We start from the raw sequence: 22,699 nt of genomic DNA, 5'->3' as shown, positions 1-22,699 counted from the left end.
AAATGTCCCTACCCGGAGTGAGCCTCTCTCGCAATATTCAATCACTCCAAATATCTTGGTGTCCATCTTCACAGTCCCATAAAACTTGGTCAGGTTGTAGTAATCAATCTGCAGAAGCTGCAATAAAATTTCATATTTTTTAAAACTCCCATTTGCACCCGGAGCAATGGGGAGCTAAGTAACCTTTACAGAAATTATAGGTAGCAGATTAGGCCACACAGCTGACTGTGCCTCTGTGGGATAAAGGATTCCTGTTCCAAGCAAGCTACAGCCTGTGGCAGCAGAGTAGACAGGTACAAATGGGCAGTCTGGGTGAACCAAATGGTCTTTATCTGTTGCCACCTATGTTTTTATGAATCTTAGGGGCCCTTTTACTAAGCTGCGTAAGCATCTACATGCGCCCAACATGCGCCAAAATGGAGTTATTGCCCGACTACCGCGTGGCTCTTGCGGTAATTTCATTTTTTGCCACGCGTCTGAAAACTTTTTTATTTTTGGGCGCGCATAACGGATGCACGCCAAGTGGCATTTGATGCACATAGGTCATTACCGCCCAGATTCTTTACTGCTAGGTCAATGGCTGGCGGTAAGGTCTCAGACCCAAAATGGACGCATGGCAGTTTTGATTTTCCCGCACGTCCATTTTCAGCCCCCCCAAAAAGGCCTTTTTACAGGCGTGCTAAGAAATGGATCAGCGAGCGCCCAAAACCCGCGCCTACACTAACGCAAGCAGTTTTTCAGTGCACTTTGTAAAAGGACCCCTTACAACGATCTTGTTCTGTCTGGAATCATTTGCAATACACTGTCAGCATGAACTACACAAACACTATGCAATAATCAAATATCTCTAAAGGAAAAAGAAGGGAAAATATCACAAATGACAAATACCCATACATTATGGTAATTCAAAGGAAAAGTCAAAATTCACATAACTCAATATTCAGCCGTCACAGTCAGTGTTTTATAAATGTGCCTGCAGTGGTCAAAAAATATCTAGATTTTCCGATAATGACAAAGCTTTTTGACTTTCTAATTTCAATCGCTTTAAAATTAGTCATAAGCCATTGGAAGGAAAATCCTCATCTTTCCATATATATATGCGATGGAACTAGACACTATTTTACAAGAAATATAAAAACAGTTTGGAATATACCTATCTTCAAAAAGCATTAAATAAAACACGTGGAAATCACTGGACTCTTATCTCAATACAACTTCATAAAGTCCAACAACCTCTTTAATTTGATTTCATAGTTATTGTTATTATTTATGATCTTTATTGTTTGTATTTTTCTTATTCTTTTTTCCACTATTTGAAAATTACAATAAAGCTATATATAGATATAAATATAAATTTATTTGTTTGTTTTAAAAACCAAGATATTAGTACTAATGTATATCTATGTTATTTGAATTCCAGTGCTGTTAAATGGGTATATTTTTGATCCTGTTTCATGATAGTCTTATTATTAGGTTTCAATTTGCTGTTTTCATGTTTTCCTCTTTCATTGTATTTATGTTTATACTTGTAAATTTTACTATTGCTATGCTGTTAACAAAATTTGATGGTAACAAAGTTTGATGTTAAACTGTACCTACTGTACACCGCCTTGGATGAATCTGATTATCAGATAAGCCACTAAAATCCAAAACTAAAAAAAATTCACAATTACAGTTAAGATATCATACCTAAGAATGAATGCCTTGAAGCAGTTAGTTTCTCAACCTTGAGGCACACCTAGCCAGTCAGGTTTTCAGGATATCCGCAATGACCATGCATGAGATCTATGTGCATACAAAGGAGGCAGTGCATGCAAATCTATCTCATGCATATTCATCATGGATATCCTGAAACCCTGACTGGCTATATGTGCCCTGAGAACTGGGTTGAAAACTACTGCTTTATTAAGTCCACTTAACCCTGTACCTAATATGTTATGTTCTATTGCAATGAAGGATATTTCACAGGGACTTGCAACTTCTAATTCAAGCCGCTTTATTCTGTAAGCTGCTGTTTACATCTGAATTTTGTTGGCAGAATGTTTTGGAAAGGGTACGTGTAATAAAAGTGAATTTTAAAGATTGTTTTTTTCAACTCTGTCTTGACCGACCAGTGCACTTGGGGTCTGTATTGTTGATTAGAAGTAATTCTGTTTAAAAATGATTGTTTAACTTTGATTGTGTGAAAATAAATTGGAATGCAGAAGATAAGACACAGCTCTAATTAATTTGGTATGTGAGGAGGAGGATGGTGCTTGTTTTCGGAGTTCAACCTGGCCACCTGGACTTGGAAAACATGTGACCACATCCCCACAGTACCTAAACAGAGAAGCATTCTGTAATTTTCCTTAGCTCTGAACATGAGTTCTGAGCTTAATAAAAAGGGGGCCTTGTTGCAGCAGAGCTTTGGGGCTCATCTATTGGTAGACGTACCGCACAGAGGACTTGTTCCTGGTCAAAGAAGCTCCTGGCTCTCGCTGTGAACCGGGCCCCCCCCAGCTGATGTTAAGAGCCTGGATGATGTAAGCAGAGCCATGCCAACCCGGTAAGCGAGGTATGCATTGTAGGAGGGCGCCAACCTCTGGAGGGCGCCACTGTGCCATGCTTACCCTCGCTGTTTACCTCCGGACCCCGACAGCAGCCCTGCCTTCAGTGGCATACCAAGGGTGGAGCGGTCGGGGCGGTCCGCCTCGGGTGTCACTGGGGGGGGGTGCTGTGCTCCGCTCCCGCTGCTCTTCTCCTGCCACCACCCTGCTGTTAAAGAAAAATCGGTGAAGCAGCGTCGCAGGCAGCGCCTCGCTTCTGCCCTGCAGCTGCTTGTAAAAGAAACAAATTTCCTTCTCCTCCTCGTCTTCATCGGGCCTTGCTTCTCTCACTATGTCCCACCCTCTTCTGAGGTAACTTCCTATTTCCGTGAGGGCGGGACATAGTGAGAGAAGCAAGGCCCGACGAAGACGAGGAGGAGAAGGAAATTTGTTTCTTTTACAAGCAGCTGCAGGGCAGAAGCGAGGGGCTGCCTGCGACGCTGCTTCACTGATTTTTGTTTAAAGGCAGTGTGGTGGCAGGAGAAGAGGGCTGCTTCTGGTCGCCATCTGGTCAGGAACATCCAGCTGGAGCAGCCCTGCGAGTGTAAAGCTGGCCAAAAGAAATGCACTTGCCACAGACCAGGGAAAAAAGAGACCTGGTTGTTTTCCCTGTTTTCAACCGGTTGGAGCTGTGGATTGCACGCAGACTGGACGGACCTGAGTGACAAACTGTGTCCCTGCTGTTGTGGACAACAAGAAAGAAGTCAAGCTGAGACCCACGAGGTGAGTTAAAACTGCAGAAGCATGCACACACTGACAAGGGCGTGCTTTGCCAGCCCAGCAAGTTTATGCAGCACGAGTAGGAAGGGGCTCTGCTCTACGACTCAGATTTCTGATTTATTAACGCTTTTTTAAATGGTTACTGTAAAGACTCAAGATCCTGGCCTGGGGTAGAGTCTTTTGTTTGCAACGTGCCTCCTGAGGGGCGGGGAGTTTTTAGTATTATTTGCTTCCATCCACACAAACAAACCGCAACCCCTCCCCCCCTCGCAGAAGCCCACAGAGCTTATAACCATGGACTATTGAAATGTTTGTGGTTTTTTTGTATCTGCAGGTGTTAAGAGATGGTGCTGTATTTGTATAGAGAGATCACCAAGGATTTTTTTTCACCTCTTTATGTAGGCTTTCGATGGTATCTTTATTGTGTGATGATCACAGTGACTAAAATGTGCATGAAAAGCGTTTGGGAGTTTTCAGTACCGTTTTTACAATTAAATGTTTTAAGAGTCTAAAGGCAAATATCAGTTTGTAGAAGGCAACCCTGGATCAGGCGACCCTCAGGGGGAGGAATGCTGGCTTCGGCCTAACCCCTGGTAAGCCTTTCCTCAGCTGAGAGGTGCCCACCTCTACCACCGGCTGCCTTTCAGGTGCTGTGGAGGACTTGCAGCTCATCTGCATATCCTTACAGCCTTCTCCGGGGTGACACCCAGGTCCACCCCGATCCACTCAGGGCCTCCGCTCTAGGTGCGCGCGCGGGGCATTTTTCTCTTTGTATCTAATCTTTTTCCAGTTGCTAAAGTACCTTAATCGTTTATGGCCCCTGTTCACATTCTCTTCCTAGCTCTGTCCCTTCCTAATCTTTTCCCTCACCCCCTACCTCTCTCCGCTACAGGAACTCACTTCCCATCCATTGACTTCATCACCTCACCTTCTCTCCTACCCTCTTCCTCCCTCTTGGCTTTTAATCTCCGTCTCTTTCTTCCCTCCATTTTGCCTTCCCCATTCCACCTAAATACCTCTCACCTTCGACGCCTTCGTGGCCACACCTCTCCTACTCTCCTCCGCTCTCTTTTACTCCTTCTCTTACTCTCAGCTGGTGACATCAATCCCAATCCTGGCCCTCCTCACCAACTATTATCCAAACTCTACAGATCTCACCGTGACCTCTCTAACCTCATCTCTATTCCTCTACTCCCCTCCTCTTCTCTGCCCTTCTCTTGCGCCCTATGGAATGCCCGCTCTATCTGTAACAAACTCCCCTATATCCAGGACCTCTTTATCTCGCGTCACCTCCATCTGCTCGCCATAACAGAAACCTGGCTCTGCCCTGATGACTCTGCTTCAGTCGCAGCCCTGTGCCATGGCGGTTATCTATTTTCACATACTCCTCGCCCTGCTGGCCGTGGGGGCGGTGTTGGACTACTTCTCTCTCCCTCCTCCAGATTTCAACCCCTTCTTCCACCTCAATCTCACTGTTTTTCCTCCTTTGAAGTCCACTCTATCCACCTTTTCTCTCCTCTGCCTCTTCGAATAGCGGTCATTTATCGTCCCCCTGGTAAGTCCCTTTCAACCTTTCTCAGTGACTTTGACACCTGGCTTGCCTTCTTCCATGATCCTTCCTCCCCCTCTCTCATCCTTGGTGACTTTAATATTCCTGCTAATGATCCTTCCAACTCTTATATTTCCAAGTTACTCGCTTTAACGTCGTCCTTTAATCTCCAACTATGCTCCACCTCCCCCACTCATCAAAATGGTCACTGTCTTGATCTCATCTTCTCCTCCAACTGTTCACCTTCTAGTTTCCTTGCCTCTGATCATCCCTCCTCTGATCACCATCTTATAACTTTCACACTTAAATCTCCCCCCTCCCAGTTCCGTCCTATCCTATCTAATTTATCTAGGAATCTTCGTGATATTGACCCTTCATCTCTATCCTCCCATGTTTCAAACCTCCTCTCTACTGTGGCACCATCCACGTCTGTCAACGAGGCTGTTTCTTCTTACAACAATACTCTATCCTCTGCCTTAGACACTCTTGCACCTTTGATGACCCGCCCTGTAAGGCGTACAAAACCCCAACCTTGGCTGACTTCTAATATCCACTACCTACGTTCCTGTACCCGCTCCGCCGAACGCCTCTGGCGGAAATCTCGGGCCCTTGCTGATTTCTTACACTTTAAGTTCATGCTGACCTCCTTCCAATCTGCTCTTTTACGTGCCAAACAGGATTATTATATCCAACTGACCAACTCTCTTGGCTCTAATCCTCGACTTCTCTTCACCACATTGAACTCTCTCCTCAAGGTGCCTCCTCCCCCAACTCCCCCTTCATTATCTCCTCAGACCCTTGCTGAATTCTTTCACAACAAGGTTCAAAAGATAAACCTTGCTTTCTCTACCTCACCACCTCTCCCTCCACTAGTCCGTCCCACTCTCTCTCCTTCCCCTCATTCCCTTTCCTCCTTTCCTGAAGTTACTATTGAGGAAACTACACTTCTCCTTTCTTCCTCAAAATGTACCACCTGTTCCTCTAATCCCATTCCCACCCACCTTCTTAATGCCATCTCTCCTACTCTTATTCCTTTTATCTGTCACATTCTCAACCTCTCACTTTCCACTGCGACTGTCCCTGCTGCCTTTAAACATGCTGTGGTCACACCTCTCCTTAAGAAGCCTTCACTTGACCCTACTTGTCCCTCTAATTACCGACCCATCTCCCTCCTTCCTTTTCTCTCCAAATTACTTGAGTGTGCTGTTCACCGCCGCTGCCTTGATTTTCTCTCCTCACATGCTATTCTTGACCCATTACAATCTGGTTTTCGCCCTCTCCACTCAACCGAAACTGCGCTTACTAAAGTCTCCAATGACCTATTACTGGCTAAATCCAGAGGTCAATATTCCATCCTCATTCTTCTTGATCTTTCCGCTGCTTTTGACACTGTCGATCACAGCATACTTCTCGATACCCTGTCCTCACTTGGATTCCAGGGCTCTGTCCTTTCCTGGTTCTCTTCCTACCTCTCCCTCCGCACCTTTAGTGTTCACTCTGGTGGATCCTCTTCTACTTCTATCCCTCTGCCTGTCGGCGTACCTCAGGGTTCTGTTCTTGGTCCCCTCCTCTTTTCTATCTACACTTCTTCCCTTGGTTCATTAATCTCATCCCATGGCTTTTCCTACCATCTCTATGCTGATGACTCCCAAATCTACCTTTCTACCCCTGATATCTCACCTTGCATCCAAACCAAAGTTTCAGCGTGCTTGTCTGACATTGCTGTCTGGATGTCTCAACGCCACCTGAAATTAAATATGACCAAAACCGAGCTTCTCATTTTCCCCCCCAAACCCACCTCCCCGCTCCCCCCATTTTCTATTTCTGTTGATGGCTCTCTCATTCTCCCAGTCTCCTCAGCTCGAAACCTTGGGGTCATCTTTGACTCTTCTCTCTCCTTCTCTGCTCATATCCAGCAGACCGCCAAGACCTGTTGTTTCTTTCTTTACAACATCCGTAAAATCCGCCCCTTTCTTTCCGAGCACTCTACCAAAACCCTCATCCACACCCTTGTCACCTCTCGTTTAGACTACTGCAATCTGCTTCTTGCTGGCCTCCCACTTAGTCACCTCTCCCCTCTCCAGTCGGTTCAAAACTCTGCTGCCCGTCTCATCTTCCGCCAGGGTCGCTTTACTCATACTACCCCTCTCCTCAAGACCCTTCACTGGCTCCCTATCCGTTTTCGCATCCTGTTCAAACTTCTTCTACTAACCTATAAATGTATTCACTCTGCTGCTCCCCAGTATCTCTCCACACTCGTCCTTCCCTACACCCCTTCCCGTGCACTCCGCTCCATGGATAAATCCTTCTTATCTGTTCCCCTTCTCCACTACTGCCAACTCCAGACTTCGCGCCTTCTGTCTCGCTGCACCCTACGCCTGGAATAAACTTCCTGAGCCCCTACGTCTTGCCCCATCCTTGGCCACCTTTAAATCTAGACTGAAAGCCCACCTCTTTAACATTGCTTTTGACTCGTAACCACTTGTAACCACTCGCCTCCACCTACCCTCCTCTCTTCCTTCCCGTTCACATTAATTGATTTGATTTGCTTACTTTATTTATTTTTTGTCTATTAGATTGTAAGCTCTTTGAGCAGGGACTGTCTTTCTTCTATGTTTGTGCAGCGCTGCGTATGCCTTGTAGCGCTATAGAAATGCTAAATAGTAGTAGTAGTAGTAGTAGGTGTGCGATTTGTAAGATAGCCCATCTCCTGGCTTTTGTGCATCACAGTACACAAGCTTTCAGACCTGTCATTGTAGTAGTTTACCTTGATGATAGATGGTACTACAGCATCTGTGCTGGGGCAACTTTTAAGGGTTATGAAATAGCCGCAGAGGTAGCTGATGTGATAGGATAAATATGGTAAAAATAGCTTGATAATTATACAGGATTCAAGTCTTAATGTGAATTCACTGATTTACCAGCTGAGGGCCTTTTCACATGAAAGTCATTCTCAGAGGAAATCATACCGTTTTGAAGCTGACCAATTTTTCAGATCTTTAAAAGCAGTTATTCAGTATTTTTTTCCAAACTGAAATAACCAGTAACTATTTAAATTGTTTTGAAGATGTTTGAAACTCATAGAGCCTGATTTACTAAGCCTTTTTACTCTGTAGATACAGCACGAAAGCAAAAACCGTAGTAATTCAGGCTGTAGCAGTTGACTTTCTTGAGAAATCTAAATTCCATCTGCATAGTTGTGGAGATCAAAATGATTCCAGCTGGGCAACTGAGCAGCTACATGCACAACTTCGTTTTTTTGGGGAGGGGATCCTTGAAAAAAGGAAGAACAATTTATGTTGTCTATCTCTTTGAAGTAAATACACCCTTTCTCTTCTTTAAAAAATGTTTCTCTAGCCATCCATGCTGCAATGGCCCCAGATTCAATTTTTCAGACGATGACCTATTGCGGAAGGTAGATGTTAATATCAAAGGGGACGATCTGATTGTGTTCCTGCCAGTGGCGTACCTAGGGTAGTTGACACCCGGGGCCGGTCATTTTTTAACACCCCCCCCCCCCCAAATCCAGTACTAGGCATACCGAGAATTAAAAACATCAGGACTATCGGAGCGATTCTACCATACCATAAGCAGTAATTTCTACGAGTCACCAAAGGAAAGGAAGAAGCATCTTAAACACTACAGTGAGCACTAGAACATCAATTCCCCTATTGTAAAACGGAAACCCAGGCCAGAAATAACACAGATCGTCGGATTCCTGCACAGCAATGCCAACTGAAAGCCACTGTCTTTTTCACAAACACAGATACGACCCTAATCCAACTATAGAATAGTAGTAATATTTAACTTTCTATTTAGACAAAAATTAAACTGAACCCCCAAGATGCCAAGACTCCTGCATACAAGTGCAACACCCACAGAACAGAAAACGTTCCCATAGTACTGTGCAAAAATATAAAGACAGCAGATGAAATTTGAAAAAACTAACAAATACCAATCACCACCTTACAAATTAACAAATAGAAATAAAACAAATAATATCAATTTTATGGCACTATACATTTATGCTTTCAGAGACCAAAATCTCCTTCCTCAGGTCAATAACAGTATAGTGCTGTTACATTATCCTATCCTGACCGAGGAAGGGGGTTTTGTTCTCTGAAAGTTAAGTCAAAATGTATTAAAATTAGTCCCAATAAAAAGATGACCTTATTTACATGTTCTACTTATAAAAATGTATAACACAGCTACAATACTATATCCTAAAGCAAAATAATTTAAAATATATATTTACAGTTTGTCGTCTCTGGTTTCTGCTTTCCTCACTTCTTTTCACTGTCTTCCTTCCATCCAGGCATGTCTTCGCTCACTCTCTGCCATCCAGTGTCTGCCCTCTCTAATGTCCCTTCATCCAGTGTCTGCCCTCTCTCTCTGCCCCCCTTCCATCACTGTCTGCCACCAGTCTGCCATCTCTCTGTCTTCCTTCCATCCACATCTGCCCTCTATTTCTGCCACTTCCATCCACCATCTGTCCCAGTCTGCCACTCTCTCTCTCTCTCCCTTCCTCCACATCTGCCCTCTATCTATGACCCTTCATCCACCATTTACCCCAGTCTGCCCTCTTTCTCTCTCCCCCTTCCACCCACCATCTGCCCTTTCTCTCTGCCCCTTCAATCCGTCTGCCCTCCCTCTCCCATCCATCCAAGGTCTGCCCTCCCTCATGCTCCCAACTTCCATCCAGGGTCTGTCCCCTCTCTCTCTGCCCCCTCTTTTCAGCCCCCTTATTCCACCTGCCCCTAGTTCCAGCCCCAGCCCACATCTCCCACCTGCCCCCCTTTTCAGCCCCACTATCCCACCAGTCCCCAGCCCTTTTCTCCCATCAGTCCCGAGCTTCAGCCCCAGCCAGTTCTCCCTGTCCCCTTTAAAGCCCCCAGTTTCAGCCCCTGCCCCGTTTCAGCCCCCAGTTCCAGTACTAGCCCCTTATCCCAAATACCCTCCTTTTCAGCCCCAGTTCCAGCCCCCTTCATCCACACATGCCTTGCATCCCCCCTTTTCAGCCCCAGACCCATTCTCCCACCTGCCCCAGGCATGGACCCATTTTCCCTCCTGCCCCCTTGTCAGACCCCCAGACCCCTTCTCCCATCTGAGCACTCCCCTCCCCAATCCCCTTCTCCCCTCTGAGCACCCTCACCCTCCCCAATCCCCTTCTCCCCTCTGAGCTCCCCAATCCCCTTCTCCCCTCTAAGCACCCTCCCCAATCCCCTTCCTCCCCTATGAGCACCCCCACCCTCCCCAAGTCCCCTTCTCCCCTATGACCACCCTCCCCAATCCCCTTCTCCCCTATGAGCACCCCCACCCTCTCCAATCCCCTTCTCCCCTATGAGCACCCTCCCCAATCCCCTTCTTCCCTCTGACCACCCTCCCAATCTCCTTCTCCCCTATGAGCACCACCACCCTCTCCAATCCCCTTCTCCCCTATGAGCACCCTCCCCAATCCCCTTCTCCCCTATGGTATGAGCACCCCCGCCCTCTCCAATCCCCTTCTCCCCTCTGAGCACCCTCCCCAATCCCCTTCTCCCCTATGAGCACCCCCACCCTCCCCAATCCCCTTCTCCTCTACGGTATGAGCACCCCCACCCTCTCCAATCCCCTTCTCCCCTATGAGCACCCCCACCCTCCCCAATCCCCTTCTTCCCTCTGAGCACCTTCACCAATCCCCTTCTCCCCTCTGAGCCCCCCCTCCGTTGAGAGGCCTGAGCCCTCTTCACCCTAAAGCCACCACCCTGCTTTTTTTTTTTTTAATCCGTGCAGCGATGCAGGCAGCGCCTGGCGTCTGCCCTGCATGAACTGAAAAGAGGAAATCGCTTTGCTGACGTCGGGCCTTCCCTCGCTTGTTGTCCCGCCCTCTTTTGAGGTAACTTCCTATTTCCTCGAGGGCGGGACAACAAGCGAGGGAAGGCCCGACGTCAGCAAAGCGATTTCCTCTTTTCAGTTCATGCAGGGCAGACGCCAGGCTCTGCCTGCATCGGCGATCGCTGCATGGATTTAAAAAAAACTGTCGGCTTTCGCGGAGCACCCCCCACCCGCTGACACCCGGGGCGGACCGCCCCTACCGCCCCCCCCTTGGTACGCCACTGGTTCCTGCACATCCAGAAAACCGGAGGGGAGAAATTGCTGGACATGGAGGGGAGAGCAGGGGAGAGAGAGGAGAATTGCTGGATATGGAGGGGGGCAGCTGGGGAGAGGAGAATTGCTGGATATGGATGGATAGATGGATGGAGGGCAGGGGAGTTGCTGGACATGGGTAGATGGAGGGGAGGACAGGGAGAGAATTGTTGGACATGGATGGAGGGAAGGGAAGAGAAAGGAAGGAGATGAAATGAGGGAAAAGGAAGAGAAGAGAAAAACTGCACATGGATGAAAAAAATAGGCAGAAGCTAGATCCACTGGACAGTCAAGTTTGCGGATGGCCCAGCTTTTACTTATGGATATAGAGCAAGAAATGAAGAATAAAGGAAGAAAGTAAAGAAATAAATGGAAAGGAAGATCTGGAAATGGAGTTGAGGACAGATAGCAGCAGAATCAGGTACTGGGCCAGCTTGATCAGAAAAACAGTCACCAGACAACAAAGGTAGAAAAAAATCATTTTATTTTCATTATAGTGTTTGGAATATGTCCCCTTTGATAAAGTGAATGATACATACCTGTAGCAGGTGTTCTCCGAGGACAGCAGGCTGATTGTTCTCACGACTGGGGTGACGTCCGCGGCAGCCCCCACCAACCGGAAGAAGCTTCGCGGGCAGTCCGCACGCAGGGCACGCCCACCGCGCATGCGCGGCCGTCTTCCTGCCCGTGCGTGACCGTTCCCGCCAGTTGAATGACAAGCAAGAAACAACATGAAAACGCAACTCCAAAGGGGAGGAGGGAGGGTAGGTGAGAACAATCAGCCTGCTGTCCTCGGAGAACACCTGCTACAGGTATGTATCATTCACTTTCTCCGAGGACAAGCAGGCTGCTTGTTCTCACGACTGGGGTATCCCTAGCTCTCAGGCTCACTCAAAACAAGAACCCAGGTCAATTGAACCTCGCAACGGCGAGGGTATAACAGAAATTGACCTACGAAGAACAACTAACTGAGAGTGCAGCCTGACCAGAATAAATTCGGGTCCTGGAGGGTGGAGTTGGATTTACACCCCAAACAGATTCTGCAGCACCGACTGCCCGAACTGACTGTCGCGTCGGGTATCCTGCTGGAGGCAGTAATGTGATGTGAATGTGTGGACAGATGACCACGTCGCAGCCTTGCAAATCTCTTCAATAGTGGCTGACTTCAAGTGGGCCACTGACGCTGCCATGGCTCTGACACTATGAGCCGTGACATGACCCTCAAGAGCCAGCCCAGCCTGGGCGTAAGTGAAGGAAATGCAATCTGCTAGCCAATTGGAGATGGTGCGTTTCCCGACAGCGACCCCTAGCCTGTTAGGGGTAGAAGGCCAATGCTCTCTTGCAGTCCAATGTGTGCAACTGACGTTCAGCAGGGCGGGTATGCGGCCTAGGGAAGAATGTTGGCAAGACAATTGACTGGTTAAGATGGACACCACCTTCGGCAGGAACTTTGGGTGGGTGCGGAGCACTACTCTGTTGTGATGAAATTTGGTATATGGAGCATGAGCTACTAGGGCTTGAAGCTCACTGACCCTACGAGCTGAAGTAACTGCCACCAAGAAAATGACCTTCCAGGTCAAGTACTTCAGATGGCAGGTATTCAGTGGCTCAAAAGGAGGTCTCATCAGCTGGGTGAGGATGACGTTGAGATCCCATGACACTGCAGGAGGCTTGATAGGGGGCTTTGACAAAAGCAAGCCTCTCATGAATCGAACAACTAAAGGCTCTCCAGAGATGGCTTTACCCTCCACACGATAATGGTAAGCACTAATCGCACTAAGGTGATTCCTTACTGAGTTGGTCTTGAGGCCAGACTCCGATAAGTGCACAAGGTATTCAAGCAGGTTCTGTGCAGGGCAAGAACGAGGTTCTAGGGCCTTGCTCTCACACCAAACGACAAACCTCCTCCACTTGAAAAAGTAACTCTTTTTAGTGGAATCCTTCCTAGAGGCAAGCAAGACACGGGAGACACCCTCAGACAGACCCAACGCAGTGAAGTCTACGCCCTCAACATCCAGGCCGTGAGAGCCAGGGACTGAAGGTTGGGGTGCAGCAACGCTCCGTCGTTCTGCGAGATGAGAGTCGGAAAACACTCCAATCTCCACGGTTCTTCGGAGGACAACTCCAGAAGAAGAGGGAACCAGATCTGACGGGGCCAAAAGGGCGCTATCAGAATCATGGTGCCGTGGTCTTGCTTGAGCTTCAGTAAGGTCTTCCCCACCAAAGGTATGGGAGGATAAGCATACAGGAGGCCGGTCCCCCAATGGAGGAGAAAGGCATCCGACGCCAGTCTGCCGTGGGCCTGTAGCCTGGAACAGAACAGAGGCAGCTTGTGGTTCGTCTGAGAGGCGAAAAGGTCCACCGAGGGGGTGCCCCACTCTCAGAAGATCTTGCGTACCACTCTGGAATGGAGCGACCACTCGTGCGGTTGCATGACTCTGCTCAGTCTGTCGGCTAGACTGTTGTTTACACCTGCCAGGTATGTGGCTTGGAGGAGCATGCCGAACTGGCAAGCCCACCGCCACATGCCGACGGCTTCCTGACACAAGGGGCGAGATCCGGTGCCCCCCTGCTTGTTGGTGTAATACATTGCAACCTGATTGTCTGTCCGAATTTGAATAATTTGGTAGGACAGCCGGTCTCTGAAAGCCTTCAGTGCGTTCCAGATCGCTCGGAGCTCCAGGAGGTTGATCTGCAGATCCTTTTCCTGGAGGGACCACAGACCCTGGGTGTGAAGCCCATCGACATGAGCTCCCCACCCCAGGCGAGATGCATCCGTCGTCAGCACTTTCGTGGGCTGTGGAATTTGGAATGGACGTCCCAGGGTCAAATTGGTCCGGATAGTCCACCAGAGCAGTGAAGTGCGGCAACTGGTGGAGAGGCGGATGACATCTTCTAGATTCCCGGTGGCTTGAAACCACTGGGAAGCTAGGGTCCATTGAGCAGATCTCATGTGAAGACGAGCCATGGGAGTCACATGGACTGTGGAGGCCATATGACCCAGAAGTCTCAACATCTGCCGAGCTGTGACCTGCTGAGACGCTCTGGTCTGCGAAGCCAGGGACAAGAGGTTGTTGGCCCTCGCTTCGGGAAGGAAGGTATTCAGCAGAGCTCCTATGAATTCCAGAGACTGGGTTGGCTGGAGATGGGACTTTGGGTAATTTATCACAAACCCCAGCAGCTCCAGGAGTTGAGTAGTGCACTGCATGGACCGGAGGGCTCCTGCCTCCGAGGTGTTCTTGACCAGCCAATCGTCGAGATATGGGAACACGTGCACTCCCAGCTTGCGTAGATACGCCGCCACCACCACGAGGCACTTTGTAAACACTCGTGGGGCAGAGGCGAGCCCAAAGGGCAGCACACAATACTGAAAGTGCCGTGCGCCCAGGCGGAATCTGAGATACTGTCTGTGAGCTGGCAGTATCGGGATGTGAGTGTATGCATCCTTTAAATCCAGGGAACATAGCCAATCGTTTTTCTGAATCATTGGCAGAAGGGTGCCCAAGGAAAGCATCCTGAACTTTTCTTTGACCAGGAATTTGTTCAGGCCTCTCAGGTCTAGGATGGGACGCATCCCCCCTGTTTTCTTTTCCACAAGGAAGTACCTGGAATAGAATCCCTGCCCTTCCTGCCCGGGTGGTACGGGCTCGACCGCATTGGCGCTGAGAAGGGCGGAGAGTTCCTCTGCAAGTACCTGCTTGTGATGGGAGCTGAAGGATTGAGCTCCCGGAGGACAATTTGGTGGCAGGGAGGCCAAATTCAGGGCGTATCCGCACCGCACTATTTGGAGAACCCGCTGGTCGGAGGTTATGAGAGGCCACCTTTGGTGAAAAAATTTTAACCTCCCTCCGACCGGCAGATCGTCCGGTACGGACACTTTGAGGGCGGCTATGTTCCCGTGGATCCAGTCAAAAGCCCGTCCCCGGCTTTTGCTGTGGAGGCGCAGGGGGCTGCTTAGGCGCACGCTGTTGATGAGAACGAGCGCGCTGGGGCTGTCCCTGTGCCTGGCGAGGCCTTCGGGCTGGCTGGGTGTACCTACGCCTTGCAAAGGAATAGGGCGCAGCCTGCCGGGCCCGGGAAAAACGTCCACCTGCTGAGGTGGATGCTGAAGGCGCCCGGTGGGAGAGCTTGTCGAGGGCGGTTTCCCGCTGATGCAGTTGGTCCACCAGCTGCTCGACCTTCTCACCAAAAATGTTATCCCCCCGGCAAGGGACGTCGGCCAGTCTCTGCTGGGTGCGGTTGTCCAGGTCAGAGGCACGCAGCCATGAGAGTCTGCGCATCACTATACCTTGGGCCGCAGCACGAGATGCCACATCACAGGTGTCATAGATACCCCTGGACAGGAACTTTCTGCACGCCTTCAGCTGCCTGACCACCTCCTGATAAGGCCTGGACTGCTCCGGCGGGAGCTTATTGACCAGGTCCGCCAGTTGCTTCACATTGTTCCGCATGTGGATGCTCGTATAGAGCTGGTATGACTGGATGCGGGTCACGAGCATGGAGGATTGGTAGGCCTTCCTCCCAAACGAGTCCAGAGTGCGAGACTCCCGCCCCGGGGGCGCCAAGGCGGTATCCCTCGAACTCCGTGCCCTCTTGAGAGCAGAATCCACGACCGCCGAGTCATGGGGCAATTGTGGCCGCATTAACTCTGGGTCCGAGTGGATCCTGTACTGGGACTCTGCTTTCTTGGGGATGGTGGGATTAGTTAATGGTCGCATCCAGTTCCGAAGCAGTGTCTCCTTGAGGACATTGTGCAGCGGTACCGTGGTGGACTCTCTAGGTGGTGATGGATAGTGTGATAAACACAGTGTCTGCCCTTACATGAGGTGGCCGCCAGAGGGCGCTCTTCCACTGACATCGGGAAAATGCCCATTCTGGTCACTAGGGGGAGCTCCAGGGATCGAGCTGAGTATTGGCATGTATGGGCCAGTAGAGGGAGCTCCAGAGAGATAGCTGGGGGGGGGAGTGAGAAGAGACTTCTGGACCCAGATCTTTCTAGAATGAGAGGGGCGAGGGCTCAAGAGGTGGGGAGGTTTATTGGACACCTCATAAAGAGCTTCCTCTCAGTAGAGGAGAGGGATTTGCCCAAAAGAGAGAAGTTTTGCCCAAGGGAGGGAAGATGGGAGCCTGGAGGCCAGAAGCCTGGACTGTATGATCCCGGTGCAGAGAAGATGAACTGTGTGTTCAAGGAACTGTGTGTCCCTAGTACGGGCAAGGTAAAGCAGGCCGCAGAAGCCTGGGGTTAGAAGTCCCCAAAATATTGTGATTGCTACTGAAGTGTTTAAGAGAACAAACAGCCGTGGGGTGGAGGATAGGACTGTACAGTCAATGTGAGTGAAGAAAGTCCTATCCAGGGGTGGTGGCTGTTTTACACTGAGACCCAGGTCTCCCACAGTAGATGGGCTCAGTGAGAGAATTTGTACTAAGATGACTAACGGCTGGAAAGAAGTGAGTTCCACAAGACTGCCGTATAGTTCAATAAATTGAATTTGCATTTTGATGACTATCTCATTTGCATGTATGTGAAGGCTGGAGAATCCTAGTTGAAGTTCCCGGAGAGTGCGAGGGGTCACAGCCCGTGAATCAGAGGGGTGACCGGGGCACACTGAACGGGACAGGGGAGGATTCCCAGCCGAAGGAAGACATGCCTGAGCAGTCACCCTGACTAAGGCAGAAGCCCCAGATATAGAGGTGGGTGCTTGCAAGTGACTAGGAGCAGACCAGCCAAAGTCCTGCTCAGGAGCCCTGGGCCAATGAGGCTGGGTAGAGAGCAGGAAGGGCACATGGCTTTACAGATTGCCCTGAAGCCAAGTACCAGGGAGCCTGCAGAGAGCTTAGTTGAAGAATATGCTGCGGTGGGGAAGATAAAGGAACCCCTGGTGTTTTGAACTGTTTGTTTCGGTGCTGTGCTTGCTGGACTTAGTCTGAAGGGAGGGGGAAGATAAAGGAAACCCCCTGGTTTGAACTGTTTGCTTCTGTGCTGTTTTTGCTGGAGTTACTAGGGATTTACCACCAAGTGAACTGCTTTGATTGGAAGTCGGTGGCTGAGCAGTTTGCCTGGCCAATTGCAATACATAGCTTGGCTTGGGGGACAAGGGAACTCCGAAGAGACTAGTAAGCGAGACCCCGGCCAGCAGAGGGCTGCATTTCTGCATCACCCAGCGGCCGGGAGCGTTACAATAGTCGAGGACCTCGAGCATCTCAGCCCTCGGCTCATCCACAGAGACCACGGGAAAGGGAATGCAAATAGACATATCCCGCACAAAGGAGGCAAAAGAGAGACTCTCAGGGGGCGAGAGCTTTCTCTCTGGTGAAGGCGTGGGGTCCGAGGGGAGACCCGCAGACACCTCTGAGGAGAAATATCTGGGGTCCTCCTCTTCCCCCCACGAGGCCTCTTCCTCGGTAACGGACATGAGCTCATGTAGCTGAGTCCGGAACCGGGCCCGGCTCGACGTCGAGGCACCAAGGCCTCGGTGTCGTCGAGCGGTGGACTCCCGCGCCGGCGGGGACGAAGCTCCCTCCATCGACGTCGACGGGGACTCCACCTGCGTGGCGGTCGAGACCGGCGCCGCAAGCGGCGGCGGCGTCAACGACCTCGGCACCGGGCTAGAGCTCGCCGGCGCCACAGTCATCGGCGCCGAGGGCGCAAGCACCCCCGGCGCCGGCACAGCCTGGCGCATCAGCCCTTCCAGGATCCCCGGAAGGATGGCTCGGAGGCACTCGTCCAGGCCCGCTGTCGGGAAAGACGTGGGGGCCGGTAGAGGCATCGGTGCCGGAAGCTGCTCGGATCCAGGAGACTGCACCGAAGTGCTGGGACCCTGACGTGGCGGTACCTCCACCACCGAGGGGGACCTCTCCTCTCGATGCAGACGCTTCGGCGTCGACTCCTCTCCGGTACCGAGAGCCGGATGCGTCGAGGGCGACCGGTGACGGTGCTTCTTTGCCTTCTTACGGTGCCCATCACCGGTGCCGGGTGCTATGGAGGAGGAGGAGGGCTGAAGGAGTGACCGGGGCCGACTGCCCACGCGGTCTCTCACCTCTACCCTCACCGGAGGGTATGCCTGTAGCGCTATAGAAATGCTAAATAGTAGTAGTAGTAGTAGGACCGGCGGGCCGACGGGACCTGTTCTCCTGGGGTCGATGCCATCGATGCCGATTTTTCGGGCATCGATACCGGTACCAAAGGACCGGGCGTAGATACCGATTCCGTCGAAGTCGACGTCGAGGGGCCGGCGCAAGTTCCAAAAAGACGGTCCCGCAGAACTTGCCTTGCAACCGGAGACCGAGACACAGGGAACACGACTTGATATTGTGCTCCGGCCCGAGGCACTGGAGGCACCAAGCGTGGGTGTCGGTCTGCGAGATCGGCCGGCCGCACCGACCACACTTCTTAAATCCACTCGGGACCTTCGAGGACATCGACGGAAAAATCGCGTCGGCGAAGTTAAAGTCGTCGATGGTGGCGGAAATCACACCTCGAAAAAATAAATCGATCGCGCGGCCACAAGGCCGCAACGCGACGCCCTCGCTAGAAACGAGGGGAAAAGGAGCGCGTGCTCTCTTTTTCTTTTAAAAAAAAAAAAAAAAAAAACTGGGGCACGCGGTAACCAAAAAAACTAACAAACAAACAAAATCGCGTAAACGCGACGGTCTTTCCGGGGCTGCGAAGGGAGAGCGGCGACGGCACGACTCTCCTCAGGCGCGGAAAAGAAAAGACTGGCGGGAACGGTCATGCACGGGCGGGAAGACGGCCGCGCATGCGCGGTGGGCGTGCCCTGCGTGCGGACCGCCCGCGAAGCTTCTTCCGGTTGGTGGGGGCTGCCGCGGACGTCACCCCAGTCGTGAGAACAAGCAGCCTGCTTGTCCTCGGAGAATCAGGTGCTCAATGTTAAAAGTTTATATTTATTTACTTATTTATGGCATTTTATGCTAGATGGGGGGGGGCGCCAACTGATAGTCTGCAGGGGGGTGTCAGAGACCCTAGGCACGGCCCTTGATGTAAGGACCAGTAATGTTGTATGTATAATGTATTATTGCTTCTTTTTCTGGTCTAAGAACTCTTAGCATTGCTTAGATGTAGAGACCAGTGATGTAATGATTTTTATATAGTTAATCATTGTGTGTATATAGCTAACCATTGTATATATCTTAATCATTGTACATTTTAGCACCTCTAATAAAGGTCTCATTTACCTAATACGAATCCAAAGGAATCCACGGTAATTATTGAGTAGTCTGTGTCAGTGAGACAGGCTGTAAATCCATAGCAGTACAGTATGCTAAACTCAAAGCGTCTAGTAAAGATGGCTCCTAATGAGAGCTAAGCTAAGCAAGAAGGGTGTCCAGTGTTGCCCCTTGCTGTGTCCTCACACAGCATACATTTACCTTGTTCAGTTCAATCTTCTGCCGCTCTGCAAAGTTGGTATCACTATGTTTCATATCTTTTAGAATGATGATCTAGGAAGGTTAAAGACACAGACAATGAGGTTTGGTGACACAGCATGCACAGTGCAATGCTAAGACTAGTCACTATTCAGCTGCATTTAGATGAATAACACTCAACGCGTAATTAAACTCTGGAATTCGTTGCTAGAGAATGTATTGTTAGTTGAATATTTTTACTGCTGTAATTGCCTATTACTCATGTTTGATTTATTCTTACTGTACACCGCCTTGAGTGAATTCCTTCAAAAAGGCAGTAAATAAATCATAATAAATAAATAAATAAATTGATTGTTAAGCTATAATATCTGTAAGCTATACGAGAGTCTAGTTAATATGATCTTATTTATTTTAATGATACCTTTCAATGTTTAGATTATTTTTAATTGATAAAATTAATAAAATCTCACTGCAGTCAGCACTGTCTTTAGAAACCAGTCGCAGCAGCTAAATAAATATAGATGTCCTACACCTCTATCTGGATACTGAGCTGCACTGAATATCTGGGTAGAATGGCAAGTGCTGTTGCTATCTGAATAGTGCTGAGGTGGTCTGCAAGGACTGTTAGCCAGATAAATGGCTTTCAATATTGGCTCGCCTATTTTACATCGACAGAAGAATCCCTTGCTCTCTTCTGAGACTCCTTTCTGCTATTGTAAGCTCTGATTCTAAAAAAAAAAAATCAGTTGAGCCAATATTTAAAACAGGTTATACATTCACCGGCCGCAGGCGAACATATAACTTCTCCATCCATATATTTTCAAAAATTAATCAGATAGTATTGGGTTGAAAATCTGACTATCCATATAATGTGGGGCAGTCTAGGGGGGTAGAGAGAGAACAAGGGAGGACATAAAAATTATCCAGATAGTGGCGATATTCTAGTTTAGTTTAGGTCTCCTGAATAGCATGCCTAAACAGATAGTGCCAGTATGGGGATCGCTCTGTACATATTATCTGTGCCACATAGAGGGATGCTGAATATATTGTGACAAGGCTACAGCCCAGAGGTACAAAATGAAACAACAAAATCCTGAACTACGTCTCCCAGAAGGCATTGCCCGTCCCAGAAAAGGGAGCCCCAGGGATAAACAAGATGGGTATATACCAACTCTGACCACAAGAGGGAGGGAGAAGGAAGAAGCCCAGTTCCCTGGCTCCGTAATCAATACATGATGCCTCCCACCTGTAGAGGGAAGGGTGGGGTGAGAAGCAGGTGGAGGAGGGGGTTAAGGCTGCTGAGCAAGAAGCAGAAGGAGGATGGAATGGGAGCTGGAGAGCCCTGAGGAAGGTAGCACCTAAAGGGGGAAAGCTATGTGTTTAAAAGTTTTGATTTAAAACCTGTTGTAAGGAAGAAGCCTGTTTGGATTTGAACTGTTTGCTGTGGGGGAAGGGCAGAGGATTGGAAGAGTTATAAGCCTGGTTCCCCAGCTGCTCCTGTTTGTTGTGTAAGAACTGTGGGAGCTGGAAACCCTGGTTGGACAGGAGGGAACAATTTTGCTGAAAGGCCAGCACTGCTTGTGATACGTACTTTGGGCTAGCACTGCTTGTGATACGTACTGTGTGAAAAGGAAGTATTTCCAAAGGGGACTATTGCAGCCCTCAAGAAAGGTCAGAGACTTTGGATTGCTGGGTGAGGGGCAGCACTACCCTGCCTGGGGCAGCCCTAACCCAGGGCTGGACTGAAGCTTTTGTTTGTAACTTGGAACCAAAAATAAAGAGAAAAGAATATTTGAAAGTATCTGCTGGTGGCAATTTGTGGGGCTTGGATTAATCCTGGGGAGGAGACTTCCTTCCTCCCCCTACGGGCGCAGCGGTCCCGTTTACAATATATATATGAATTTTGGCATGGCACTTAAATTAATGTGATCACTGCACCATATAATGTTGACTTCCACATCACATATACCAACTCTGCAAATTCTAAAGGGGAAGATTCTGAATCAACTTTGCTTCTTTATCCTCAGCCAGAGAAAGCTCTTCTTTGTTTTTGTTAGACAAAAGCATATATTAATGGGCATTTTCTTGCCTTTTCCTGATCTTTTCTGTCATTTTCTCTTTGATTACAATATTATCTTTCTTTCGTTTAAATGCCTCACTCCTTACTGTTTCTCTTCTTTCTCATTATTTCTTAGTGTCTCTCTTCACTCTTCTACTTTCTTGTTTTTTCTTTTTGTTGCTCTCCGTCCACCTGCTTCTCGTTTTATCCCTTTGCGCCTTTTCTACTATATATCTCAAAACCAACTGCCTTGCTCTACCAGACTAACCTGACACCAGGTGCCTCTCTGTCCTGGTGACAGAAGACTTATTTATATGGGTTGAGAGACTAATTGCCAAGGATCAGCTGGCTTGCTCTGCATCCTCTTTACTCCACATGAGTAATCAGAAGATATGGAGATTCCAGCACATTGCAGAATACCATGCTATGAATTGTGGATCTCCCACCCAAATCAGAAGTTAATATGTATGAAATTTGGAATAGATGAATGTTGGCATCAAATGTTCCATAACCTTCTATCAGTGCAGAAAGAGCTACTGCTTTCAGACTTAATTAAGCTATAGGCAGGGTCTCCAGGCTGTGTCTGCCTGAAGTAACAGATGAAACAAGAACAAGGTTGAAATAGAAATGACAATAGAGTGAAGGAGGGCTAAAAAAAAAAACAGGGAGCATAGCCTGCAAGGCAAGAGTGGCAAAGGGGAACTAATGGAGGAGGGACAGATAATGAGAAAGGGAGACATACCAAGGACAGCCAAGACACAAAATGGTGAAAATGGAACAATAGAAAAATAGGCAAATGGAAGAAATGTACTATGGGTGTACTGGCTGCATTTGATTGCTATTCTTATAAAACAAAACTCAGGCTAAGTTAGAAAACCAAAAGTAATCTTTATTTCTCACTGCAACAGCACAAGAAATACTATTGGCTCTTGGCATTAGTAGTTTTAAAGAACAGAGTCTAACAATAGGAAGGAAAGTTTATTCCTCACTATCATGCAAAGGTCACAGAACAGAGAAAGAAGAGAAAGAAAGGAAGAATGAATGAATGAAAGATTCTTAGCTGTAAAGAATTCGTTCTTACAAGGGGGGGAAGGACATCTCCCCTGGAAATAGGCTATGGCAAGGATATGAAACTCTCCTGCCATCTGGACTATTTCAGAGTCTCTTTAGATGAGCATTGAGCAGTTACTTGTATACCCTTCCCATCACAAAGGACCATCTCATATATCACCCAATCAGCAATCCCGCAAGTACATAGCAGTCCTGTGATAGGGCCTT

The 22,699-nt window shown here is 48.8% G+C and overlaps 1 protein-coding gene across 1 annotated transcript in view; it reads right to left on the bottom strand.

Annotated features, from left to right (window-relative positions):
- Window positions 1-22,699, bottom strand: part of GUCY2C (guanylate cyclase 2C) — a 246,423-nt gene that overhangs the window by 82,470 nt on the left and 141,254 nt on the right. The window contains exons 15-16 of the mRNA XM_030211775.1: window positions 19,366-19,437; window positions 13-117 (exon numbers count right to left, since the gene is read on the bottom strand). Of these exons, the coding sequence (XP_030067635.1) occupies window positions 13-117; window positions 19,366-19,437 (177 nt within the window). The remainder of the gene's footprint in view (window positions 1-12; window positions 118-19,365; window positions 19,438-22,699) is intronic.

The sequence above is a fragment of the Microcaecilia unicolor genome, chromosome 1 (assembly GCF_901765095.1).
Source record: "Microcaecilia unicolor chromosome 1, aMicUni1.1, whole genome shotgun sequence".
Lineage (NCBI taxonomy): Eukaryota > Metazoa > Chordata > Amphibia > Gymnophiona > Siphonopidae > Microcaecilia > Microcaecilia unicolor.
The sequence above is the reverse complement of the archived record's forward strand: the minus strand, read 5'-3'. Positions and strand labels throughout refer to the sequence as shown.